The 27,482-nt window shown below is 50.7% G+C and overlaps 1 protein-coding gene across 5 annotated transcripts in view; it reads left to right on the top strand.

Annotated features, from left to right (window-relative positions):
- The window catches only part of neo1a (neogenin 1a), a 217,661-nt gene that overhangs the window by 164,618 nt on the left and 25,561 nt on the right, over positions 1 to 27,482 (top strand). For 4 of the 5 annotated variants that reach the window (XM_068015647.1, XM_068015645.1, XM_068015648.1 and 1 more), the window contains exons 16-20: positions 1,022 to 1,117; positions 2,869 to 3,104; positions 7,002 to 7,140; positions 8,024 to 8,131; positions 9,755 to 9,949. In XM_068015647.1, the coding sequence (XP_067871748.1) occupies positions 1,022 to 1,117; positions 2,869 to 3,104; positions 7,002 to 7,140; positions 8,024 to 8,131; positions 9,755 to 9,949 (774 nt within the window). The remainder of the gene's footprint in view (positions 1 to 1,021; positions 1,118 to 2,868; positions 3,105 to 7,001; positions 7,141 to 8,023; positions 8,132 to 9,754; positions 9,950 to 27,482) is intronic. The other variant, XM_068015646.1, reaches the window with a different exon arrangement.

The following is a 27,482-nucleotide window of genomic DNA, read 5'->3' as shown; positions in this document are numbered from 1 at the left end:
GTGAGGGGGAAGGGACGGGGCTGAGGGGGAAGAGGCGGGGCTGAGGGCGATGGGACAGGGTGAGGGATAAGGGACGGGGTGAGGGATAAGGGACGGTGTGAGGGCGATCGGATTCAATGTCAATACTGAAAACCTTGCTGCTATGTGAGGAGTGCCAAAGAGAAGGGGGACCACTGGAGGGCTGGATGTCAGGCTGCAGGAGGTTGCAGAGTGAGTATGGGCCCACTTATGGAAAGGTTTGTAGACAGCAATCTGAATTTCGAAATTGGTATGCAGGGAGAGCTAGTGAAGGGTGATGAGGACAGGGGTAATTGATAAGCAAGATGCAGTGTGACACAGGATGCAGGTGGAGGGTTTTGGACCAGTCGGAGTTTATTTAAGGAGGAGTTTATCTCTGAGGTAATGAAAGTGTGTTCAAGGACATTGGTGATGCTTAATATAAGCAGTGACCCCAGCCACTGACTCTTGTTTAGGAGCTGAAATGCTGGATGATAGTATCAGCGTGAGGAATGCCTTCCTTTTGATATACAAACAAGAAAGTGCTGGAAATACTCAACAGGTCTTTCAGCATCTGTGGAGATTTGATTTTTCTGCTCTATGCAGTTGCAGACCATTGAATAATTATTGGTGTTCTTATCAATAAATCCATAGGGTAGGGATCCCATGGGTGATTACCCCAAGTGACCATTCTTCATGTCTGAGCCAAGAAGGTGTCAGGAGGCTCTTCTATCACAAAATCCACCACACTTGGCCTGATCATGTCCTCACCTCCACTTTCTAGGAGCAGTTGCTGGGCAGCAATCAGGAGCTGGAGGCCTGAAATTCCTATCTGCAACCTTCCTGAATTGATGGTGATCTTAACATTCATCCCACCATTGAGATTAGCTCACGCAGCATAGAGTGGGATTGAATCTTTGGGTGTGTCTCTAGAGCTTAGTACAAAGCAGCGCTCTATATGTAACAGTGTGAAGAGAATGGATCTCCACAGATGATCAGTAATTTCTCCGTTCTCTTGTTCCAGAGCCCAACTCACACTACGTGATCACACTTAAAGCTTATAACAAGATTGGAGAAGGAATTCCTCTCTATGAGAGCACAGCCACCAGGCCTCTAACCGGTAACAGGAAAAGATTACAAGTTTCTGCTTTCACTCTCTGACTTACCGAGAAGCTGCTGTGTTACTTGGACTGTCTGCACCTTCACAAATAACGATCTAATCCTTGCCTTGCTACCTGATTCTAGGTGGAAAAGTGTGATATTCTGGTAGCGGGTATCTCTGTGACTCCTGCTGATATCCCGATAATTATCTGCCAAAATTAGTACCTCCTTACTCAGGGAAACGTCCTTTCCTGAAATTTAGAACTCCAGGGTTGATTTTCTGAATGTGTGCTCCAAGTAGAGAGCCTTGCCCACGTGGGTATGCTTTGGAGAATTGCTCCTTGTGTTTTGCCATCCATGGATTTCCTAGTGGGAGAGACTCCTAGCTGTCACAGGCTATCAGAAGATCATAAGAACATAAGAAGGAGGAGCAGGAGGAGGCCATTCAGCCCCTCGAGCCTGCTCCGCCATTCAGTAAAATCATGGCTGATCTGATCGTGGCCTCAACTCTGATAACCCTTGACTCCTTTGTAGATCAAAATCTGTCTCACTCAGCCTTGAATATATTCAATGACCCAGCCTCCACTGCTATCTGGGGAAGAGAATTCCAAAAATTAACGGTCCTCTGAGAGAAGGAATTTCTCCCGATCTCCATCTTAAGGAGACCCCTTATTCTGAAAATGTGACCCCGAGTTCTAGATTCCGCCACGAGGGGAAACATCCTCTCGCCATCTACCCTGTCAAGCCCCCTCAGAATCTTAAATGTTTCAATAAGATCACCTCATTGTTTGAAACTCCAATGAGTATAAGCCCAACCTGCTCAACCTTTCCTCATAAGATAACCCCTTCATCCCAGGAATCAGCCAAGTGAACCTTCTCTGAACTGCTTCCAATGCAAGAATATCCCTCCTTAAGTAAGACCAAAACTGTACACAATACTCTAGGTGTGGTCTCATCAATGCCCTGTACAGTTGTATCAATCCCTTCTGTTTAGCCATGGCCAATTGAGGACTGTTCTATCCTCAGTAAACGATGGGTTGGATGCTGTTTGAGGAAGGGTGTGTTATAAGCTCGTATTGAATCCAGTGTTTTGCTGTAGTTAGTTACCTCTACAACAAACATACTCTGAACATACGTAACCTGAATTATAAAGACTGTTGGGCTAATCTTTGTGTCTGTTGGTGGCTCAGTTAATATTCTCCTCCCAGTTGCGACTGGAAGTTGGAGAAATTACAGGCGTTGGGGAAGGAGGATGTGGAAAGAAAAGGGAGTGGGGGAATGGGAGAATCAGTGAAGGGAAGGCAAGAGAGTCACCAAAGTGTCAAGAAAAGGGGATCATTGTAGCTTTAACTTCAAGCTGCAAGCAACAGCTGAATCTCAGCTATGATCGAGGCTCCCCCTTCCTCTCCTGAAGGGAGCGACACATCTAGGTGAATGGCCACAGACACCAACTACCTCATGTTCAGTGTGCAACTGCCTGGCTATTGTGTTGTGAGTGATTGTCCAATTTATATCTGCACGTGTGCCTGGTAAATTAAGAAAGGGCTGTCCTGCTAGTTTCACAAATTAACTCATGTTAAATAGTTAATATGTTGAATGCTTGCTCTAATCGGTAATCTTGGTTTCTCTGTTTCTTTCTCCTCCATTTCATTCTTTCCTGCTGCCTGGATCTCACGGGGATCACTATCTGTGGCTACTTTCCCTTTTTCCTTGCATGATTTATTATTTACCTTTTTTGCAAACATTACTCTTATTTAATTTATCCCTCAGACCCTTTTGACCCTTCCAAAGTTTATATATTTGATCTTGTCAATAATCCATACACTCCAGTACCAGACCCCAGTCCCATGCTGCCCCCGGTCGGAGTCCAGGCTACTGTCCTTACCCACGACACCATCCGGGTCACCTGGGCTGATAGCTCACTGCCTAAGAACCAAAAGATCACTGATGCACGGTTCTACACGGTACGCTGGAAGACCAACTACCCTGCCAACACTAAGTACAAGGTGAGTCCTATGTCTGCCAGTCTGGTTACAGGCTGAGTCTCTTTTTTTACAGGTCTGTACTGAACAGTGCTGTAGTTAGGGACATGTTTCTGCATCACAACACCAAATGCTGACTGGTTATTGGACAATGGGGGTAGGGGAGGGGTTAATTCCCTGCGTTATGGGGGGTGGTTAATTCCCTGCGTTATGGGGGGGGTTAATTCCCTGCGTTATGGGGGGGGGGTTAATTCTCTGCGTTATGGGGGGGGGGGGTTAATTCCCTGCGTTATGGGGGGGGGGTTAATTCTCTGCGTTATGGGGGGGGGGGTTAATTCCCTGCGTTATGGGGGGGGTTAATTCCCTGCGTTATGGGGGGTTAATTCTCTGCGTTATGGGGGGGGGGGGTTAATTCCCTGCGTTATGGGGGGGGGTTAATTCCCTGCGTTATGGGGGGGGGGTTAATTCCCTGCGTTATGGGGGGGGGGTTAATTCTCTGCGTTATGGGGGGGGGGTTAATTCCCTGCGTTATGGGGGGGGGGTTAATTCCCTGCGTTATGGGGGGTTAATTCTCTGCGTTATGGGGGGGGGGTTAATTCCCTGCGTTATGGGGGGGGGTTAATTCCCTGCGTTATGGGGGGGGGTTAATTCCCTGCATTATGGGGGGTTAATTCTCTGCGTTATGGGGGGGGGTTAATTCCCTGCATTATGGGGGGTTAATTCTCTGCGTTATGGGGGGGGGGTGGTTAATTCCCTGTGTTATGGGGGGGTTAATTCCCTGCGTTATGGGGGGGGGGGTGGTTAATTCCCTGTGTTATGGGGGGGTCAATTCCCTGCGTTATGGGGGGGGGGTGGTTAATTCCCTGTGTTATGGGGGGGTTAATTCCCTGCGTTATGGGGGTGTTAATTCCCTGCGTTATGGAGGGTGGTTAATTCCCTGCGTTATGGGGGGGGGGGTGGTTAATTCCCTGCGTTATGGAGGTGGTTAATTCCCTGCGTTATGGGGGGGGGTTAATTCCCTGCGTTATGGGGGTGGTTAATTCTCTGCGTTATGGGGGGTTAATTCTCTGCGTTATGGGGGGGGGGGTGGTTAATTCCCTGTGTTATGGGGGGGGTTAATTCCCTGCGTTATGGGGGGTGTTAATTCCCTGCGTTATGGGGGGTGTTAATTCCCTGCGTTATGGGGGGGGGTTAATTCTCTGCGTTATGGGGGGGGGGGTGGTTAATTCCCTGTGTTATGGGGGGGGTTAATTCCCTGCGTTATGGGGGGTGTTAATTCCCTGCGTTATGGGGGGTGTTAATTCCCTGCGTTATGGGGGGGGGTTAATTCCCTGTGTTATGGGAGGGGGTTAATTCCCTGCGTTATGGGGGGGGGGTGGTTAATTCCCTGCGTTATGGGGGTGTTAATTCCCTGCGTTATGGAGGGTGGTTAATTCCCTGCGTTATGGGGGGGGGGGGGTGGTTAATTCCCTGCGTTATGGAGGTGGTTAATTCCCTGCGTTATGGGGGGGGGTTAATTCCCTGCGTTATGGAGGGTGGTTAATTCCCTGCGTTATGGGGGGGGGGGGGTGGTTAATTCCCTGCGTTATGGAGGTGGTTAATTCCCTGCGTTATGGGGGGGGGTTAATTCCCTGTGTTATGGGAGGGGGTTAATTCCCTGCGTTATGGGGGGGGGGTGGTTAATTCCCTGCGTTATGGAGGTGGTTAATTCCCTGCGTTATGGGGGGGGGTTAATTCCCTGTGTTATGGGGGGGTTAATTCCCTGCGTTATGGGGGTGTTAATTCCCTGCGTTATGGGGGGGGGGTGGTTAATTCCCTGCGTTATGGAGGGTGGTTAATTCCCTGCGTTATGGGGGGGGGGTGGTTAATTCCCTGCGTTATGGAGGTGGTTAATTCCCTGCGTTATGGGGGGGGGTTAATTCCCTGCGTTATGGGGGTGGTTAATTCTCTGCGTTATGGGGGGTTAATTCTCTGCGTTATGGGGGGGGGGGTGGTTAATTCCCTGTGTTATGGGGGGGGTTAATTCCCTGCGTTATGGGGGGTGTTAATTCCCTGCGTTATGGGGGGGGGTTAATTCTCTGCGTTATGGGGGGGGGGGGTGGTTAATTCCCTGTGTTATGGGGGGGGTTAATTCCCTGCGTTATGGGGGGTGTTAATTCCCTGCGTTATGGGGGGTGTTAATTCCCTGCGTTATGGGGGGGGGTTAATTCCCTGTGTTATGGGAGGGGGTTAATTCCCTGTGTTATAGGGGGGGGTTAATTCCCTGCATTATGGAGGGTGGTTAATTCCCTGCATTATGGAGGGTGGTTAATTCCCTGCATTATGGAGGGTGGTTAATTCCCTGCGTTATGGAGGGTGTTAATTCCCTGCATTATGGAGGGTGGTTAATTCCCTGCGTTATGGGGGGGGGGGATGGTTAATTCCCTGCGTTATGGAGGGTGGTTAATTCCCTGCATTATGGAGGGTGGTTAATTCCCTGCGTTATGGAGGGTGTTAATTCCCTGCGTTATGGAGGGTGGTTAATTCCCTGCGTTATGGGGGGGGGGGGGGTGGTTAATTCCCTGCGTTATGGAGGTGGTTAATTCCCTGCGTTATGGGGGTGGTTAATTCTCTGCGTTATGGGGGGTTAATTCTCTGCGTTATGGGGGGGGGGGTGGTTAATTCCCTGTGTTATGGGGGGGGTTAATTCCCTGCGTTATGGGGGGTGTTAATTCCCTGCGTTATGGGGGGGGGTTAATTCCCTGCGTTATGGGGGGGGGTTAATTCCCTGTGTTATGGGAGGGGGTTAATTCCCTGTGTTATAGGGGGGGGTTAATTCCCTGCATTATGGGGGAGCTAATTCCCTGCGTTATGGGGGAGTTAAATCCCTGCGTTATGGGAGGGAGGGGGGGGGGGTTAATTCCCTGCTTTATGGGGGAGCTAATTCCCTGCGTTGTGGGAGGGTTAATTCCCTGCGTTATGGGGGGGGGGGTTTAATTCCCTGCTTTATGGAGGGGGGGTTAATTCCCTGCTTTATGGAGGCGGTTAATTCCCTTCGTTATTGGGGGAGGGGGTTAATTCCCTGCGTTATGGGAGGGGGTTAATTCCCTGCGTTATGGAGGGGGTTAATTCCCTGGGTTATTGGGAGGGGGGGTTAATTCCCTGCGTTATTGGGAGGGGGTTAATTCCCTGCGTTATGGGGAGGTTAATTCCCTGGGTTATGGGGGGGGGGGTTAATTCCCTGCTTTATGGAGGGGGGGGTTAATTCCCTGCTTTATGGAGGCGGTTAATTCCCTTCGTTATTGGGGGAGGGGGTTAATTCCCTGCGTTATGGGAGGGGGTTAATTCCCTGGGTTATGGGAGGGTTTAATTCCCTTTGTATGGGGGGGTTAATTCCCTGGGTTATGGGGGGGTTAATTCCCTGGGTTATGGGGGGGTTTAATTCCCTGTGTATGGGGGGGGTTAATTCCCTGCGTTATGGGGGGAATTAATTCCCTGCGTTTTGGGGGGAATTAATTCCCTGCGTTTTGGGGGGGTTAATTCCCTGTGTTGGGGGGGTGATTAATTCCCTGCATTTTGGGGGGGTTTCATTCCCTGCGTTATGGGGGGGGGTTTAATTCCCTGCATTATGGGGGGATTAATTCCCTGCATTTTGGGGGATTAATTCCCTGCATTTTAGGGGGATTAATTCCCTGCGTTTTGGGGGGGAATTAATTCCCTGCGTTTTGGGGGATTAATTCCCTGCATTTTAGGGGGATTAATTCCCTGCGTTATGGGATGGGGGTTTATTCCCTGTGTTATGGAGGGTTAATTCCCTGACTTATTGGACAGGGGAGAGGTGTTGCCCTGGTGTATGGTGGGGTCAGTGAATGATGGATGACTGTAACTCTATGTGCTGTCAATGGCTGACACTGATGTGATGTAAATTTGATTCTCTCTCAGACTGCAGACACCACCACATTGAGTTATATCGTCTCAGGGTTGAAACCAAACACACTCTACGAGTTTTCTGTGAAGGTGACAAAAGGTCGGAGGTCAAGTACCTGGAGCATGACCGCACACGGAACTACATTTGAAACAGGTACGGCTTTGTAGGTTCTAAGATTAAAAACGAAATGAATGAATCAAGGAATAAAATTCCAATTCTTTATTACCTTCCCCAGCTGGGCCATGGGGCAGTTTGTGAATATGCTGCCATGCCTCAGTGTGTAAGGACAGTGTTGTGCTGTGCTAGGCAGAGCATGTTAGGGCCAGGCTGAATCCTGGATTTATGCTGAGCCACCTGATCTCAATCACAGCCACCATAGTTGGCCTCAGCACCCCTACGTTATTCGGCCGGTGTTCCTGCTCCTGATTAGTAACCGGTGACCCCTGCTGGAAAGTGTGACGACTCCCACAATCGAATAATCTGCAGAGGCTCCATCTCCAGGCTCACAGATGAAGAAAGACCCTTGAAGATGCTGGCTTGTTGTATCACATTTTGTTATGTATCACATCGAATAAAAGATGCCTTATGATTAGTGATGTGTCCAGGCAGGAGTGACCACATATTGAATGACAGAGGCTCTCTTAGCCTCAGTCAATATAACAGAACCAGTAAATCTCCAGGTTTCTTTTTCAAAATTAATTGTGGGGCTGTGGGTTTTGCTGGCATTTATTGCCTGTCCCTGGATGCAACTGGATGGCTTGTTAAGAAGGCAGTGACGAGTCAGCCACATTGGTGTGGGGTTAGAGTCACATATAGGACCAGATGGGTAAGGACAGCAAGTTTCCATTAGTGATCCAAGTGCCAATCTGACAGATTCATAGCGACTTTTACCAGGTTTTCTAAAACTGATTTCAAATTCTCACACTATTAAGATGGGATTTGAATTCTTGTTCTCTGAATTATTACTCCAGTAACATAACCACTATGCTAACGCACCCCTCAGATACTAATTTGAATTTCTCTGGCTTACTTGCAGTGCCGACGTCTCCTCCCAAGGATCTAACAGTGGTGAGCAAGGAAGGAAAACCAAGGACCATTATTGTGAACTGGCAACCGCCATCAGAGGCTAATGGAAAAATAACAGGTATAGAGGCTTGCATCACCCCCCACCCTAGACCAGGGAGCCTGTGTGAGCACTGGGGGCAGAGGCACCATGGGGAGGGGCTAATCTGATGCTTAGTCTTACCTCATAGAGGTGCCCCTAATGGCAAACACTTGTCCGCAGGGACCAATTAAAAAGAAAGTAGTGGCAGGTTGAGACACCCATTGTCTCCGATTACTGTGAAATTGTGGCTATTGGGAGTTTGTAGGCTGAGTCAGGCAGTTTGAGGCCTCAGCCTTTCCCCGACAGCACCTCTCTTATCACTGGCTTGTAGAGCCTTGATTCTGATAAGTCTTCCCAACTGGTAATGTCACAGATCTGACTCTGTGTTAACAATGCTGCACACTCTCCTATTTCCATTTTGAAATGTCAGCTGCATTTATATATTGCCTTTTACGTAGAAATAAAACATTGCCGGCGTTTCACATTGGCAAAGAAATGAATGCTGTGCCAAAGGAGAGGCAACCAAAAGCTGGGTTCAAGTGGTGGATTTTAAGAAGAAGAGGGAGATGGAAGAGTTTAGGTTGGGAATTCCAGAGTGTGGGGCCTAGGCAGCTGAAAGTACCTGTGCCAATGGTGGAGAGATGGGAGTGGAAGAGGCCACCGTGTACAGGAGGCTAGAGTTGATGCTTGGAGAGTTCAGGGAGGTTTATAGGGCTGGGGGAGATGCGAGACTATGAAATGATTTAAATACAAGAATGAGAATTTTTGATTTTGAAGCATTGCTGGACTGTGAGCCAATGTAGGGCAGCAAATACAGGGGCGGTGAACAGTGGTACAGGTTAGCATACAGCCAGCAGAGCTTTAGATACACTGGTTTATGCAGTGTGGAAGATGGGAGGCTGGCCAGGAGAGCATTGGAATAGTCAAGTCTGGAGGTGACATTGATGAGGTTTTAGCAGCTGATGGACTGAGGTAGGGGTGAAGCCAGATGACATTAAGGAGGTGGAGGTAGATGGTCTTTATGACAGAGGGGATCTGGGGTTGGAAGCACAGTGCAGGATCATATAGAACTGCAAGTAGTTTGATTCAGCCTGCAACAGTGGTCAAGGAATGTGATGGAATGGGTGGTGAGGGAATGGAGTGTATGGAGGAGACAGAAGGTGATGGCTCCATGTTTAGCTAAGGAAGTCACAGCTCGTCCAAGACTGGATGTCAGTCTCATACTTGTACTTTTATTGACTGTTTGTCATTGCATCTGCTCCACAATATAAACAGGAAAGAATCTACAGCAGGAGAACAAGGTTAAATAGGTGGAGTGCAAAGTAATAGATATGAGTGAAGAAGGTGCTTGGTGTTCAGCTCATAGAAACATAGGATATGAGCAGGAATAGGCCATATCCATCAGTATTATGGATTATCCCTTGGGTGTATGAGGGAGACAGTTTGTTGGCAGAGAGAATGAAGTTTATAAGTAAAAGCAAAATACTGCAGATGCTGAAAATCTGAAATAAAAACAAGAAATGCTGGAAATACTGAGCAGGTCTGGCAGCATCTGTGGAGAGAGAAGCAGAGTTAACGTTTTAGATCAGTGACCCTTCTTCAGAAGCTTATAAAGTTTATTTCATGTCTCTGTGTGTTTTCCCCCTCCCTTTCTGGATCCAGGATACATCATATATTACAGCACAGACATCAATGCAGAGATCCATGACTGGGTGATTGAGCCAGTGGTTGGAGACAGACTGACCCACCAGATCCAAGATCTCACGCTTGACACCACTTACTACTTCAAAATCCAGGCCCGTAATTCCAAAGGCATGGGACCGTTGTCTGAGTTTGTCCAGTTTCGCACACCCAAAGGTAAGTTTTTATCTGAGTTTTTATATCAGGAGTGAGGTTCCACTGTTCATCCTGCAGTGAGTAAGAGAGGCTGCATTCTCCTAGAGATACAAAGTGATTCAGTAACTTCAAGGAGAACCTATCTCTGTAAAATTCTGGAAGAGTTTTAGGTTTGCTGTAACTCTGATTCCTGCCATTTCCCCCTTACCTACTCTGCACTGCCTAAACAGCTGGACCCTGAGAAGCAGGAGATGAATTCCTTCAACCCATGCCCCTCCCAACCCAGACTCTTTAAAGGTGGCATATTATTATTACATTATTCCTGCTTCTGTACTGACTTCATAGCCAGCTCTCCTCACCACTACTAGAATTAGAACAGGAGTGTGGGAAGTGCAGTGCGTTTGTGAACAGTGCGGCCTGCAGCCAGCCTCCAGTGTGGCCATGCCCCCAGTGTGGCCATGCCTCCAGTGTGGCCATGCCTCCAGTGTGGCCATGCCCCCTGTGTGGCCATGCCCCCTGTGTGGCCATGCCTCCAGTGTGGCCATGCCTCCAGTGTGGCCATGCCTCCAGTGTGGCCAGCATCCAGCACAGCCAGTGCCCAGTGCAGCTATGCCTCCAGTGTGGCCAGTGTCCTCAGGCTACTGCCTATGGTGCACATTTAACATTGGAGGAGTAGGGCAGTGTTGTAAAGGGGCTTGAGAGCACGGGGGAAATGTAGATATCCCAGGATGGAGAGAAATAATTTGTTAAAAGCACAAATGCTTATCAGTAGAACATCTTTTTTCCCTAAACTATGTCGACCATGTCAAGGTGTTTAGTCATCAAAACTTTGTGTATCAAAGTGGCGTGAGATTAGAGACCCACTGTGTTATTTATGGAAAAGGCTTTTAAATTTATATTCCACCTTGAAAATGGAACAGTGCAATCTGTGTTATAAATACTCCAGCAGCTTCTGTTATGTGTCCACAAGAATTCTGTAGCTTGCAGTTTCCAGTGGGGTGGGTGGCTGCAAATAATGAGTTGCCTCGCAATGTTTAATACTTGTCTCGATCAAATCTCTATCATTTTTGTTGTGACTAAATTTCACTGGGTTGAGGTGGGTTAGAGGGTCGGTGGTAATCACTTACTCCACCTTTCATTTATACAGAGAGGAGCTGGGCGAGAGCTTTAGTGATCATCACTGTGTGTGTCTGTGTGTGTGTGTGTGTTTGTGTGTGTGTTGTCATTTTGAAATGGAATTGAAACTGCCCACCAGTGCCTGCAGCTGTGCATGTGGCCGAACTTCCCTGTGGCTCAGCCAATGACCGTCCATGTGTTTTGCTGCTTTGATGTGTTTGTGACTGGTGCAACTTTTGATTAACCTCATCTTTCTCTTGTTGGATTGAACTGCTTTTGATGTTCTCTCTTGTATCCCTGATCTGTTAGCTGAGTCATCAGACAAAATGGCGAATGACCAAGGTAACTGCACTCAGCCTTGTTCATTCTGGTTCTGTGCTTGTTGGTAGTTTATCACTTGCTCATCATTTGCTGTTTCCTGCCATTTAACCCTTTGATCTCTTTGGGCCTTCAGTTAGTATCAGTTTTGCGAGTCAGGTCAGTGGTTCCAAATTTAATTCCCCATGGCATCACTTGTCTCTCTCTCTGCAGCTACCTACGTGGTCCTGAGTACAACTGAGCCAACACAGTGTACCGGTCAAAGTGAAACCACTTCCCCAGAGGGAAGAGGAGAAAACTCAAAGGATGAATAACTCGACACATTCCTAGAAAAGACAAAATGGAGGAGGATAGAACTTTAATTTTTCACTTTGCATGTGAAGTGTCTTCATCCCCACTTAAGCTATACTAGCAGCTCCTACTTAACCAAGAGCTGCTTATATCTGCAATGAATAAATGCACACAAAGTTTATTCAAAATGTGTTGTCTATATTCTTTGAAGGCATATTCTTTGCAAATTCCTGCCCTTCCCTTCTCAAAGTGTGGACTCCTGGCTAGGATACAGGTCCATGAACACCAGATGCCTGCCATTACCTCACCCAATTGACAACCTGTGGACCTAGCCAGTGAGGGTCAACCAAAGTGAGCCAAAACCAATCCTGTGGAGGGGTTTGCCCTCTACACAAATGGCACCACCAGATGTGGGCCTCTTCATTCTCAAATTTGTAGAAGGTTTCTGAGAGCACCTGCATGTTGAGATGCCCTTGCGATCACTTTCTGCCTCGGCAGTACCTACCTCTCACAATGGAGCTACTGGCTATACTCTTCTGTAGGCCCTTTCATTGGGCCTCCCGCCTCACGAACCCACCTGCCATCGGTAATAGAATGGCGAACACTGAGGCAGCCAGTTAGGAGGCTGCCTCCTGGAAGGTTGCACCAGCGGCTGCCCTGACAGCTTGCGTGGGCTCAGGATCCCCGTGTGGTCCCGAGGTCAGGGTCCTGACGCCCACTGGAAAATTCAGCCCAATATTTTAGGTAGATGACCTTTCAGCAGAACATCGGTCTGATGGAACAATGGGAGGTCATTGTCCTGAAACCTTAAACTGTTTCTCTCTCCACCAGATGCTGCCAGACCTGCTGAGTATTTCCAGCATTTTCTGTTTGTATTTTAGATTTCCAGCATCACAGTATTTTGTTTCTGACTTTGCAGTCCCAGGATGGTGATCAGGAAGAGGAGGTTCCAGCAGAGGGCAGCAAACTTGAAATTGGCACCTGTCTGCATTTTATGGCTCAGTCACACCCCAGTGAGCCATTGGTCAGTTGAGTGTGACATAACAAAGAAATGGTTGCACAGCTGCCGCCAGCCATGCAAGATGGGGACGGAGTCCCAGCTCTTCCCAACACATCCCTAGAGAAGATAAAACGGAAAGACGATCAGATTTATTTATCTTTTTTATAGGGGGAGAGAACATTTAATTTTTCACTTTGCATATGAAGTGTCTTCATCCTCACTTGAGCTATACCAACAGCTCCCCATTTAACAAGGGTTGAACAGCACAATGAAGGTTCAAGAACTTGTCACTGGGCTGCTTTCCCGGACACTCCAGCTGCCTGGTCAGAGGGGCTCTGACAAGGATTTAAAGCACTTTGCCCACAGTCACCTGCACTGGTATCTAGGAGCAGTTTACACCCTTTCACCCGCACTCAACCCTGAACACATCTGAATAAAAGAAGGGACAAATAGAGCTGTGTTCGTCCTAAGAACTAAGGATAATTACACTATCTTCTGCTTTGTACAATGATTGTAGAATGACAGCAGTGCCGTATCCAGACTGTAATTGTTTCTGAATGGAACCAGCACCTCTTCCATCAGCTGCACTGAATTAAATTGCAACTGATGTGTTCATCTTACATTGTTGGGGACTTACCTGCCAGGAGAGGATGAGTTAGTGTCACACTTCCTTTTTTAAAATTCACTCTCAGTATATGGATGTCGATGGCAAGGTTGGTATTTACTGCCCATCCCTAGGTGCACTTGAAAAGATGATATTGGGCTTTCTTCTTGAATTGCTGCAGTCCGTTTGGTGAAATGATTCCCACAGTGCTGTTAGGTAGGAACTTCTAGAATTTTGACACAGCAGCGATGAAGGAACGGTGATATAGTTCCAAGTCAGTTGGTGTGTGACTTGGAGGGGAACTTGCAGGTGCACCCTTGCAGATGCACTTGCTGCCCTTGTCTATCTAGGTGCTAGAGGTCACGGATTTGGTAGGTGATGTTGATGGAGACTTGCCAAGTTGCTGCAGTGCATCTTGTGGCCATGGTGTGCCTATGGTGGAGGGAGTGAATGTTGAAGGTGGTGGATAGGGTGCCGATGAAGCAGGTTGCTTTGTCCTGGATAGTGTTGAGTTTCTTGAGTGTTGTTGGAGCTGCACTCATCCAGGAAGGTGGAGAGTATTCCATCACACTCCTGACTTGAGCCTTGCAGGTTGAGGAGAGGCTTTTGGGAGTCAGGGGATGAACCTCTCACCACAGAATTCCCAGCCTCTGACCTACTCTGGTAACCACAGTATTTATGTGGCTGCTCCAATTGAGTTTCTGGCCAATGGTGACCCAGGATGCTGATGGTGGGGGATTCAGCGATGGTCATGCCATTGAGTGTCAAGGGGAGGTGATTAGATTCTCTCTTGTTGGAGTTGGTCACTTGTGTGATATGGAAGTTACTTGCCACTTGTCAGCCCAAGTCTGAATGTTGCGGGTCTGGACAGTTTCTTTATCTGAGGAATTGCAAATGGGGTTGAACACTTTGCAATGTTCTGGCCTTATGATGGAGTGAAGGTCGTTGATGGAGCAGCTGAAGATGGTTGGGCCCAGGTTATTGTCCTGAGGAACTCCTGAAGTGATGTCTTGGGGCTCAGAAGATTGACCTCCAACAACCACAACCATCTTCCTTTGTCCTAGGTATGGACATACGAACATATGAATTAGGAGCAGGAGTCGGCTCCTTGAGCCTGCTCCACCATTCAATAAGATCATGGCTGATCTGATTGTGACCTCAACTCCACATTCCCGGTTACCCCCAATGATCTTCCACCCCTTCTGAAGAAGGGTCACTGACCTGAAACGTTAACTCTGCTTCTCTCTCCACAGATGCTGCCAGACCTGCTGAATATTTCCAGTATTTCTTGTTTTTATTTATAACCTTTCACCCCCTTGCTTATGAAGAATCTATCTACCTCTGCCTTAAAAATATTCAAAGACTCTGTTTCCACTGCCTTTTGAGGAAGAGAATTCCAAAGACTCACAACCCTCTGAGAGAAAAAAGCTCTCCTCATCTCTGTCTTAAATGGGCGACCCCTTATTTTTAAACAGTGTCCCCTGGTTCTAGATTCTCTCACAAGAGGAAACATCCTTTCCACATCCACCCTGTTAAGACCCCTCAGGATCTCCAGGCACTGTAGAGTTTCCCACTTAATCTCCATTAACTTGATGCCACACTTGGTCAAATGCTGCCTTGTTGGGGCAGTCATTCTCACCTCACGTCTGCAATTCAGCTTTTGTGTACATTTTTTGAATCAAGGCTGTATGGATGTCTGGAATTGAGTGATCCTGATGAATCCCAAGCTGAGCATCAGGTGAGCAGATTCTTGGTGAGTAGGTGCCACTTGGTACTCAGTTGACAGTTCTTTCGAGCACTTTGACCTGCTTTGAGACCAAGGTTGTTGTTAAGGCACAAAGGCAGTAGATGTTACAGCACTGACTGCTGCCTTCTCAGCCCACTGCATGTAGATTTCACATCAGCACCTTGCAGTATATTCACCATTTACCACGGCTTGGACTACAACTCTTCACATTAAATGGTCAGTTGCAGTTTGTAACCAGCAGCATCACAGCCAGATTCTTGAAGGGGTTCTGCTGACACGCGCCTGGAAATTGAGGGCACTTGCTGAAGATACTTGTGACTGGTTGATGTGTGGATAGGGTGCTGCTACCCGAGCTTCGCTTCAGTTTGAACACAAGATAAAGCATTTTGTCCTCGTTCCACTGTTTCACTTTGCCATTTTTTAAAGATTTATCTTTGGGATGTGTGACTTGGATGTTGCTCTTCAGCAGGGTTTACTTTGAACAGTTTCATCCTGTGTCCACCCTGAAGCCTGCACTTCAGGGAAATGTTTTAACCTTCATTATGACCAAGCCACACAAAAAAAAACACTCAAACACAGACTTGCAAGGCGAGAAAAGTAAACTTGAGTGTTTCTTCCCCCAAAATTCCTGTCCTCTCCCAAGGTGCTGCCCTTGCTGGGCCTCAGTTTCATAGACGCCAACTGCCCTGTGGTACATCATACACGGGCCACTATTCAGTGTGAGCCAAGGACAGTGAGTGTCGACAGTTCACAGGAAGTCCAACCTGTCCTCAATCTCCACGGGGAAATGCACTTTTCGGCTGCAGTCACAAGGAACAGGAATTGTGTCTGAGATTTTTTCCCCCAAGCCTCTGCCTGGCTTAATGGAACTGAAGTTAATAAATTCCCCTGCCCACTGCACTGCCACCTCCCCCCCCCCCCCCCCCTCCAAGCCATCGGCCACCTAACTACCGCAGCTGAGATTAGCAAATGCAGCACAGTCCTAGCACAACTGGAACCTGTGATCTGTGTGTCTGAGCGTTTCGTGTGCCCGGGCATTTTCTCACTGGGGAATCTGGAACCTTTCTAAAGAAATTGTGTTTGATTGGCTGGAAGTGTGTCATCACCAGCAAACTGTGTCAATACATAAAAAATTAAAACAGATAAAGACGTGATAAATTCAGCAGGTTAAGCGTTGGTGCTGTAATATCACAGGGTGTTATTTCAAGGACTGTGACTTTAACACATGGAGGGGTCTTTGCTGATATTTTATGACATTGTCCCATCAGTAATAACAGATATTACAATGTCTCTTCTGTCTGGAGCAGGAGACTGCATTTTCCACAGGATCTAACCTCATACAGAAAGGGGATGCTGTTTATTGCTGGAATAGAGACATTTTGTCTAAGCTTGCACTCATCAGGACATTTCGCAAGAATACCAATGTCAGGGGAAGCAACAAATTTATACTGTATCAGAACAGAATGCTGATCTGATTGGTAGAGGCGTTGCCATGGAGAATGTACCAGTTTACGGTTACTGACAGTTAACTGCCAAGCTTTGTTTGAAATTTAAACCAGGCAGCTTGACTCTGATTGGTCAAGGCATTGCCCTGAGGAATGAACCAGCGAATGGCTGTCACTTATTCTGTTTGGCTGAAACAGGCACAATCTGTGCACAGGTTCTTTTGCTCTCGGAAGTTCAGTACTGAGGGAGTGCTGCACTGTCGGAGGGTCAGTACTAACAGAGTGCCGCACTGTCAGAGGTTCTTACTGAGGGAGTGCCGCACTGTCGGAGGGTCAGTACTGAGGGATCACCGCACTGTCGGAGAATCAGTACTGAGGGAGTTCTGCACTGTCAGAGGGTCAGTACTAAGGGCGCGCCGCACTGTCTGAGGGTCAGTACTGAGGGAGTGCCGCACTGTCGGAGGGGCAGTACTGAGGCAGTGCTGCACTGTCGGAGGGGCAGTACTGAGGGAGTGCTGCACTGTCGGAGGGGCAGTACTGAGGGAGTGCTGCACTGTCTGAGGGTCAGTACTGAGGGAGTGCCGCACTGTCGGAGGGGCAGTACTGAGGGAGTGCTGCACTGTCTGAGGGTCAGTACTGAGGGAGTGCCGCACTGTCGGAGGGGCAGTACTGAGGCAGTGCTGCACTGTCGGAGGGGCAGTACTGAGGGAGTGCTGCACTGTCGGAGGGGCAGTACTGAGGGAGTGCTGCACTGTCGGAGGGGCAGTACTGAGGGAGTGCTGCACTGTCGGAGGGGCAGTACTGAGGGAGTGCTGCTCTGTCAGAGGGTCAGTACTGAGGGAGTGCTGCATTGTCGGAGGGTCAGTACTGAGGGAGTGCTGCACTGTCGGAGGGTCAGTACTCAGGGAGTGCTGCACTGTCAGAAGGTCATACTGAGGGAGTGCTGCACTGTCAGAGGGTCATACTGAGGGAGTGCTGCTCTGTCGGAGGGTCAGAACTGAGGGAGCGCTGCATCGTCGGAAGGTCAGTACTGAGGGAGTGCTGCACTGTCGGAGGGTCAGTACTGAGGGAGTGCTGCACTATCAGAGGGTCAGTACTGAGGGAGTGCTGCACTGTCGGAGGGGCAGTACTGAGGGAGTGCCGCATCGTCAGAAGGTCAGTACTGAGGGAGTGCTGCACTGTCGGAGGGTGAGTACTTTGGGAGCGCTGCATTGTAGGAGGATCAGTACTGAGGGAGTGCTGCACTGTCGGAGGGTCAGTACTGAGGGAGTGCCGCATCGTCGGAAGGTCAGTACTGAGGGAGTGCTGCACTGTCGGAGGGTGAGTACTGAGGGAGCGCTGCACTGTCGGAGGGTCAGTACTGAGGAAGCGCTGCACTGTCGGAGGGTCAGTACTGAGGGAGTGCTGCACTGTCGGAGGGTCAGTACTGAGGAGGTGCTGCACTGTCGGAGGGTCAGTACTGAGGGAGTGCTGCACTGTCGGAGGGTCAGTACTGAGGGAGTGCTGCACTGTCGGAGGGTCAGTACTGAGGGAGTGCTGCACTGTCGGAGGGTCAGTACTGAGGGAGTGCTGCACTGTCGGAGGGTCAGTACTGAGGGAGTGCTGCACTGTCGGAGGGGCAGTACTGAGGGAGTGCTGCACTGTCGGAGGGGCAGTACTGAGGGAGTGCTGCACTGTCGGAGGGGCAGTACTGAGGGAGTGCTGCACTGTCGGAGGGTCAGTACTGAGGGAGTGCTGCACTGTCGGAGGGACAGTACTGAGGGAGTGCTGCACTGTCAGAGTGTCAGTACTGAGGGAGTGCTGCACTGTCGGAGGGGCAGTACTGAGGGAGTGCTGCACTGTCGGAGGGGCAGTACTGAGGGAGTGCTGCACTGTCGGAGGGGCAGTACTGAGGGAGTGCTGCACTGTCGGAGGGGCAGTACTGAGGGAGTGCTGCACTGTCGGAGGGGCAGTACTGAGGGAGTGCTGCACTGTCGGAGGGTCAGTACTGAGGGAGTGCTGCACTGTCGGAGGGTCAGTACTGAGGGAGTGCTGCACTGTCGGAGGGGCAGTACTGAGGGAGTGCCGCATCGTCGGAAGGTCAGTAATGATGGAGTGCTGCACTGTCGGAGGGTGAGTACTTTGGGAGCGCTCCATTGTAGGAGGGTCAGTACTGAGGGAGTGCTGCACTGTCGGAGGGTCACTACTGAGGGAGTGCTGCACTGTCGGAGGGTCAGTACTGAGGGAGTGCTGCACTGTCGGAGGGTCAGTACTGGGAGTGCTGCACTGTCTGAGGGTCAGTACTGAGGGAGTGCTGCATTGTCGGAGGGTCAGTACTGAGGGAGTGCTGCACTGTCGGAGGGTCAGTACTGAGGGAGTGCTGCTCTGGCAGTGGGTCAGTACTGAGGAAGTGCTGCACTGTCGGAGGGTCAGGACTGAGGGAGTGCTGCTCTGTCAGAAGGTCATACTGAGGGAGTGCTGCACTGTCAGAGGGTCATACTGAGGGAGTGCTGCTCTGTCGGAGGGTCAGTACAGAGGGAGCACCGCAACATCAGAAGGTCAGTACTGAGGGAGCGCTGCACTGTCGGAGGGTCAGTACTGTGGGAGCGCTGCATTGTAGGAGGGTCAGTTCTGAGGGAGCGCTGCACTGTCGGAGGATCAGTACTGAGGGAGTGCTGCACTGTCGGAGGGTCAGTACTGAGGGAGTGCTGCACTGTCGGAGGGTCAGTACTGAGGGAGTGCTGCACTGTCGGAGGGGCAGTACTGAGGGAGTGCTGCACTGTCAGAAGGTCAAAACTGAGTGAGCGCTGCACTGTCGGATGGTCATACTGAGGGAGTGCTGCACTGTCGGAGGGTCAGTACTGAGGGAGTGCTGCACTGTCGGAGGGTCAGTACTGAGGGAGTGCTGCACTGTCGGAGGATCAGTACTGAGGGAGTGCTGCACTGTCGGAGGATCAGTACTGAGGGAGTGCTGCACTGTCTGTCAGAGGGTCATACTGAGGGAGTGCTGCACTGTCGGAGGATCAGTACTGAGGGAGTGCTGCACTGTCAGAGGGTCATACTGAGGGAGTGCTGCACTGTCGGAGGGTCAGTACTGAGGGAGTGCTGCACTGTCGGAGGATCAGTACTGAAGGAGTGCTGCACTGTCGGAGGGTCAGTACTGAAGGAGTGCTGCACTGTTGGAGGGTCAGTACTGAGGGAGTGCTGCACTGTCGGAAGGTCAGTACTGAGGGAGTGCTGCACTGTCAGAGGGTGAGTACTGTGGGAGCACTGCATTGTCGGAGGGTCAGTACTGTGGGAGTGCTGCACTGTCGGAGGGTCAGTACTGAAGGAGTGCTGCACTGTCGGAGGGTCAGTACTGAGGGAGTGCTGCACTGTCGGAGGGTCAGTACTGTGGGAGCGTTGCACTGTCGGAGGGTCAGTACTGAGTGAGTGCTGCACTGTCGGAAGGTCAGTACTGAGGGAGCGCTGCACTGTTAGAGGGTGAGTACTGTGGGAGCACTGCATTGTCCAAGGGTCAGTACTGAGGGAGTGCTGCATTTTCGGAGGGTCAGTAGTCAGGGAGTGCTGCACTGTCGGAGGGCCAGTACTGAGGGAGTGCTGCACTTTCGGAGGGCCAGTACTGAGGCAGTGCTGCACTTTTGGAGGGTCAGTAGTGAGGGAGTGCTGCACTGTCGGAGGGTCAGTACTGAGGGAGTGCTGCAGTATTGGAGGGGCCGTTTTTGTATGGGACTTTTAAACCGAGACCCAGTCTGCCCTCTTGGGCGGATGTAAAAAATTTGATGACACTACTTGAAGGAGAGCAGAGAATTTTTCCTGTGTCCTGAACAATATTTATCCCACAACCAAGATGAGCAAAACAGATGATCTGAACATCATTTCATTGCTGTGATATGTTTCCTACATTGCAACAGTGAGTTGACTTCAAAAATACTTAATTAGTTGTAAAATGCTTTGGGGCATCCAGAGTTCGTGAAAGCACTGTATAAAAGTCTTTTTTGTTAACTATATGAGCAAGGGACTCACAGAACACAGACCCTGTTTCATTGAGACCTCCGGGTGATTGTCATCAGGGATCCCTTATTCCCTGAGGGCCCAGTAGGTTATTTATGGCCCTCTGACTCCTAACATAGCTGTAATGGACCTTGCTATTTACTGCTGCATCTATCCACACTCTTATTTTCTATTGCCTGTTAAATAGCAGCTTTCCTTTTCTTTAACTGGGATTGGTGCATCTCCCAATCCAACTGAGAGTTAATTTCCTTATGTCTGTAAAAATATTTCTGCTCAAGTCTGATTTGTCTCTGAATATGACCTGTTTGGTTTTGTTTTCCTGTGTCTCCTTTAAATTCTAGGGACATTCGTGACTTCCTTTTGTATAAGGATGGTTTTGAAGTCATTCCATTTTTAGCCATGTTGGTAATGATTCCATCTGTTTAATCAACCTGGTTTGAACCATTTGCATGTTTGTTAATCTCACCCTCTTAAAATCTGGAACTAGCATTAAATTTTCAGTAGCTTTGGATTGGCAGATCAGGTTGAATTTAATAACATTAGATTGGTGCTCAGAGAGATTTGGGTGTCAACTTTCTATGATTCGTCTACAGGGTAATGTGCAGTTACAGCAAGTAATTAGGAAGGCAAATGGTATGTTAGCCTTTATTGTAAGGGGGTTGGAGTACCAGAATCAAGAAGTTTTGCTGCCATTATACAGGGTTTTGGTGAGACCACATCTGGAGTATGGTGTGCAGTTTTGGTTTCCATATTTAAGGAAGGATATACTTGCCTGAGAACTGGGTGCAACAAAGTTTCACTAGTTTGATTCCTGGAATGAGAGGGTTGACCAATGAGGAGAGATTGAATAGAATGAGATGTGATCTCATTGAAATGTATAAAATTGTTAGAGGGCTTGGCAGGGTAGATGCTGAGAGGCTGTTTCCCCCCCCCCCCCCCCCCCCCGCCAACCCCCCCACCCTTGGCTGGAGAATCTAGAACTAGGGGCAGAGACTCAACTCCACTTTCCCAGCCACTCCCCAAATCCCTTGGCTTCCATGGTGATGGAGGAGTCTGTTATATTGGCTGCCATCATATGGTTGTGTGCGTTATAACTGTGCCAAGCTGTTGCGTGGAATAGTCTTTGGGACAGGTTTCCCAATTTGGGCATCGACCTTCTCCCTCATGTTAATGAGAACTTTGCAGAGTGGACCAAGGTGAGATTACCTTAATCTTACCCTGACATGATGCCATTGCCAAAACGTTGTTCACTTTTTTTGTTTCTGTTGAACTTTGTCGTGATGGTTTACTGTTAGCTCGGCTACTTCAGAGGACATTGAGAGTCAAGCACGTCGTGTGGGACTGGAGTCACGTGTAGGTGGCAGTTTTCTCTCTCCAAAGGATAGTAATGAATCAACAATCTGTAAACTGTAATGCGTACTTTCTTAGTGCTAACCCACAGATTATCAGATTTATTGAATTCAAATTGCAGGCTTGTGATTCACTTGTCTAGTAGCATAAATAGTCCGCCTTGCTGCTCAGATGGTTTGATTGCTATTCCCAAATTTAGAAATCTGAGTGAACTCTAAAGAGTCCAGAGCTAAAGCACTAACCAACTCATCTTCCAGGGCTGCAGGCATGTGTGGGATTACTCCTGAATTTGTAGCTGATCCTGTCGCTGTCAATAGGGAACGAGCAAAGGTTTGATCTCTGCTTTTAGACATGGGGCAGCCAGTTCCTTCATTCCCTGGAGCCTGAGCTCATTATGTTAACCAGTGTGCTCAAAAAACCTCACAGAACATTTCATTTCAAACTCGACAGCAAAGAAATACTCCTGCAAATCGAGGCTTTGGGTCAAGAAAAAAATTCAATGGATCTTTAGTTTCACAGATATTTAACCAGATTATTGGCAGCAGAAATCATTGAACATACACGTGTTTCAAGGCAACACTATTTCAGTCACATGCTCTGATTTTTGGAGAAAACATCATACAATCCTGTATATCTGTCCAAAAGTAATCCAAACTCTGCCACCATTAGCCATGAACCATTGCAATTCTTCCCTTTTACCAAAGGTTGGGATTCTGATATGAATTGAACAGATATGGTGTATCTTTGAACCACTTTCAGGTTCTTATCCAGCAGTTGCAAACAAGAAACAAAAACAAGAAATGCTGGAATCACTCAGCAGGTCCGGCAGCATCTGTGGAAAGAGAAGCAGAGTTAACGTTTCGGGTCAGTGGCCGAAGAAGGGTCACTGACCTGAAACGTTAACTCTGCTTCTCTTTCCACAGATGCTGCCAGACCTGCTGAGTGATTCCAGCATTTCTTGTTTTTGTTTCAGATTTCCAGCATCCGCAATATTTTGCTTTTATTTTAGTTGCAAACAAGACTTTAACTTAATTAGACTGACTGAGGAGAATGTTGACTCTCAGAACAAGATGCAGCACTCTCCGTCCAGACATCCCGTCCCCACTCTCCGTCCAGACATCCCGTCCCCACTCTCCGTCCAGACATCCCGTCCCCACTCTCCGTCCAGACATCCCGTCCCCACTCTCCGTCCAGACCCCTCGTCCCTGTCCCAACTCTCCGTCCAGACATCCCGTCCCCGTCCCGACATCTCGTCCCCGTCCCGACATCTCATCCCCGTCCCCACTCTCCGTCCAGACCCCTCGTCTCTTTCCCAACTCTCCGTGCAGACATCTCATCCCCGTCCCCACTCTCCGTCCAGACCCCTTGTCTCTTTCCCAAATCTCCATCAAGACCTCTCGTCCCCGTCCCCATTCTCCGTCCAGACCCCTCGTCTTCGTCCAGACCTCTCGGCCCCGTCCCCACTCTCCGTCCAGACCCCTCGTCTCTTTCCCAAATCTCCATCAAGACCTCTCGTCCCCGTCCCCATTCTCCGTCCAGACCCCTCGTCTTCGTCCAGACCTCTCGGCCCCGTCCCCATTCTCCGTCCAGACCCCTCGTCTCCGTCCCCACTCTCCGTCCAGACCACTCGTCTCCGTCCCCACTCTCCGTCCAGACCCCTCGTCTCCGTCCCCACTCTCCGTCCAGACCCCTCGTCTCCGTCCCCACTCTCCGTCCAGACCCCTCGTCTCCGTCCCCATTCTCCGTCCAGACCCCTCGTCTCCGTCCCCACTCTCCGTCCAGACCTCTCGTCTCCATCCCCACTCTCCGTCCAGACCCCTCGTCTCCGTCCCCGTTCTCCGTCCAGACCCCTCGTCTCCGTCCCCACTCTCCGTCCAGACCCCTCGTCTCCGTCCCCACTCTCCGTCCAGACCCCTCGTCTCCGTCCCCACTCTCCGTCCAGACCCCTCGTCTCCGTCCCCACTCTCCGTCCAGACCCCTCGTCTCCGTCCCCGTTCTCCGTCCAGACCCCTCGTCTCCGTCCCCATTCTCCGTCCAGACCCCTCGTCTTCGTCCAGACCTCTCGGCCCCGTCCCCATTCTCCGTCCAGACCCCTCGTCTCTTTCCCAAATCTCCATCAAGACCTCTCGTCCCCGTCCCCATTCTCCGTCCAGACCCCTCGTCTCCGTCCCCACTCTCCGTCCAGACCCCTCGTCTTCGTCCAGACCTCTCGGCCCCGTCCCCATTCTCCGTCCAGACCCCTCGTCTCCGTCCCCACTCTCCGTCCAGACCACTCGTCTCCGTCCCCACTCTCCGTCCAGACCCCTCGTCTCCGTCCCCACTCTCCGTCCAGACCCCTCGTCTCCGTCCCCACTCTCCGTCCAGACCCCTCGTCTCCGTCCCCATTCTCCGTCCAGACCCCTCGTCTCCGTCCCCATTCTCCGTCCAGACCCCTCGTCTCCGTCCCCACTCTCCGTCCAGACCCCTCGTCTCCGTCCCCACTCTCCGTCCAGACCTCTCGTCTCCATCCCCACTCTCCGTCCAGACCCCTCGTCTCCGTCCCCGTTCTCCGTCCAGACCCCTCGTCTCCGTCTCCACTCTCCGTCCAGACCCCTCGTCTCCGTCTCCACTCTCCGTCCAGACCCCTCGTCTCCGTCTCCACTCTCCGTCCAGACCCCTCGTCTCCGTCCCCACTCTCCGTCCAGACCTCTCGTCCCCGTCCCCATTCTCCGACAAGACCCCTCGTCTCCGTCCCCGTTCTCCGTCCAGACCCCTCGTCTCCGTCCCCACTCTCCATCCAGACCCCTGGTCTCCGTCCCCACTCTCCGTCCAGACCCCTCGTCTCCGTCCCCACTCTCCGTCCAGACATCTCATCCCCGTCCCCACTCTCCATCCAGACCCCTCGTCTCCGTCCCCGTTCTCCATCCAGACCTCTCGTCCCCGTCCCCACTCTCCTTCCAGACTTCTCATCTCCGTCCCCACTCTCCATCCAGACCCCTCGTCCCCGTCCCCACTCTCCGTCCAGACATCTCATCCCCGTCCCCACTCTCCATCCAGACCCCTCGTCTCCGTCCCCACTCTCCGTCCAGACCCCTCGTCTCCGTCTCCACTCTCCGACAAGACCCCTCGTCTCCGTCCCCATTCTCCGTCCAGACCCCTCGTCTCCGTCCCCGTTCTCCGTCCAGACCCCTCGTCTCCGTCTCCACTCTCCGTCCAGACCCCTCGTCTCCGTCTCCACTCTCCGTCCAGACCCCTCGTCTCCGTCTCCACTCTCCGACAAGACCCCTCGTCTCCGTCCCCGTTCTCCGTCCAGACCCCTCGTCTCCGTCTCCACTCTCCGACAAGACCCCTCGTCTCCGTCCCCGTTCTCCGTCCAGACCCCTCGTCCCCGTCCCCACTCTCCGTCCAGACCCCTCGTCTCCGTCTCCACTCTCCGACAAGACCCCTCGTCTCCGTCCCCGTTCTCCGTCCAGACCCCTCGTCTCCGTCCCCATTCTCCGTCCAGACCCCTCGTCTCTTTCCCAAATCTCCATCAAGACCTCTCGTCCCCGTCCCCATTCTCCGTCCAGACCCCTCGTCTCTTTCCCAAATCTCCATCAAGACCTCTCGTCCCCGTCCCCACTCTCCATCCAGACCCCTCGTCTCCATCCCCATTCTCCGTCCAGACCCCTCGTCTCCGTCCCCACTCTCCATCCAGACCCCTCGTCTCCATCCCCACTCTCCTTCCAGACTTCTCGTCTCCGTCCCCACTCTCCTTCCAGACCCCTCGTCTCCGTCCCCACTCTCCTTCCAGACTTCTCGTCTCCGTCCCCACTCTCCTTCCAGACTTCTTGTCTCCGTCCCCACTCTCCTTCCAGACCTCTCGTCTCCGTCCCCACTCTCCTTCCAGACCCCTCGTCTCCGTCCCCACTCTCCTTCCAGACTTCTCGTCTCCGTCCCCACTCTCCTTCCAGACCCCTCGTCTCCGTCCCCACTCTCCTTCCAGACTTCTTGTCTCCGTCCCCACTCTCCTTCCAGACCTCTCGTCTCCGTCCCCACTCTCCTTCCAGACCCCTCGTCTCCGTCCCCACTCTCCTTCCAGACTTCTTGTCTCCGTCCCCACTCTCCTTCCAGACCTCTCGTCTCCGTCCCCACTCTCCTTCCAGACCCCTCGTCTCCGTCCCCACTCTCCTTCCAGACCCCTCGTCTCCGTCCCCACTCTCCTTCCAGACTTCTCATCCCCGTCCCCACTCTCCGTCCAGACCCCTCGTCTCCGTCCCCACTCTCCGTCCAGACCCCTCGTCTCCGTCCCCACTCTCCATCCAGACCCCTTGTCTCCATCCCCACTCTCCGTCCAGACCCCTCGTCTCCGTCCCCACTCTCCGTCCAGACCCCTCGTCTCCGTCCCCACTCTCCATCCAGACCCCTCGTCTCCATCCCCATTCTCCGTCCAGACCCCTCGTCTCCGTCCCCACTCTCCATCCAGACCCCTCGTCTCCATCCCCACTCTCCTTCCAGACCCCTCGTCTCCGTCCCCACTCTCCTTCCAGACTTCTCGTCTCCGTCCCCACTCTCCTTCCAGACTTCTCGTCTCCGTCCCCACTCTCCTTCCAGACTTCTCGTCTCCGTCCCCACTCTCCTTCCAGACCTCTCGTCTCCGTCCCCACTCTCCTTCCAGACCTCTCATCCCCGTCCCCACTCTCCGTCCAGACCCCTCGTCTCCGTCCCCATTCTCCGTCCAGACCCCTCGTCTCCATCCCCATTCTCCGTCCAGACCCCTCGTCCCCATCCTCATTCTCCATCCAGACCCACCGTCCCCGTCCCCACTGTCCGTCCAGACCCCTTGTCCCCGTCCCCACTCACCGATTAGACCCCCCCCCCACCGCTTTCCATCCAGCGTGTGGTTTGATGCTGCGTTCCCATTGCCATGACAACACTGTTGGCCATTATTAATGAGTAGGTTTGCCGAGAATGGCTGAATGAGTATTACAGAGAAAATAGGAGCAGGAGTAGGCCATTTACCCCTTCGAGCCTGCTTCGCCATTTATTATGATCATGGCTGATCATCAAACCTGTTCCCGCTTTCCCCCCATACCTTTGATCCCTTTAAACCCAAGAGCTATATCTAACTCCTTCTTGAAAACATACAATGTTTTGGCCTCAACTGCTTTCTGTGGTAGTGAATTCCATTGGCTCACCACTCTCTGGGTGAAGAAATTTCTCCTCATCTCAGTCCTGAAAGGTTTACCCAGTATCTTTAGACTATGACCCCTGGTTTTGTACTCCCCCACCATCGGGAACATCCTTCCTGCATCTAGTATTAAGATCACCTGACCAATGACAGGGTCTATTACTCATTTTTATTCACTAATCAACAATACAATTAGCAGCTGGATTCCCAGTATACCCCATACGTATTGGTCAACACAGTTTTAACACAACAGGACCTGCCTGCACTACCCACTCACACATAGAATATATATAATGACTCAGTTAATGTACAGGGTTAACACTGGATAATAGCCAGTGATGGATGATCAATGGGATGAAGTGTGTGAAGCTCATCAAAGGGTTAAGGTGCACTTTCCATTGCCAGCATCTTCACTGTGTCCCTCTTCCTGAAAGTTGTACCATTGTTCATCACACTCTGTCTTCAATATGTGTTGTAGGGGTTGAGTAGAGAGTAGTTAGTGTGCAAAGTAGACATTGGGTTTCCATCAGCTGGATGAATA

The sequence above is a fragment of the Heterodontus francisci genome, chromosome 35, assembly GCF_036365525.1.
Source record: "Heterodontus francisci isolate sHetFra1 chromosome 35, sHetFra1.hap1, whole genome shotgun sequence".
Classification (NCBI taxonomy): Eukaryota; Metazoa; Chordata; class Chondrichthyes; order Heterodontiformes; family Heterodontidae; genus Heterodontus; species Heterodontus francisci.
This window is presented reverse-complemented; position numbering and strand designations above follow the sequence as displayed.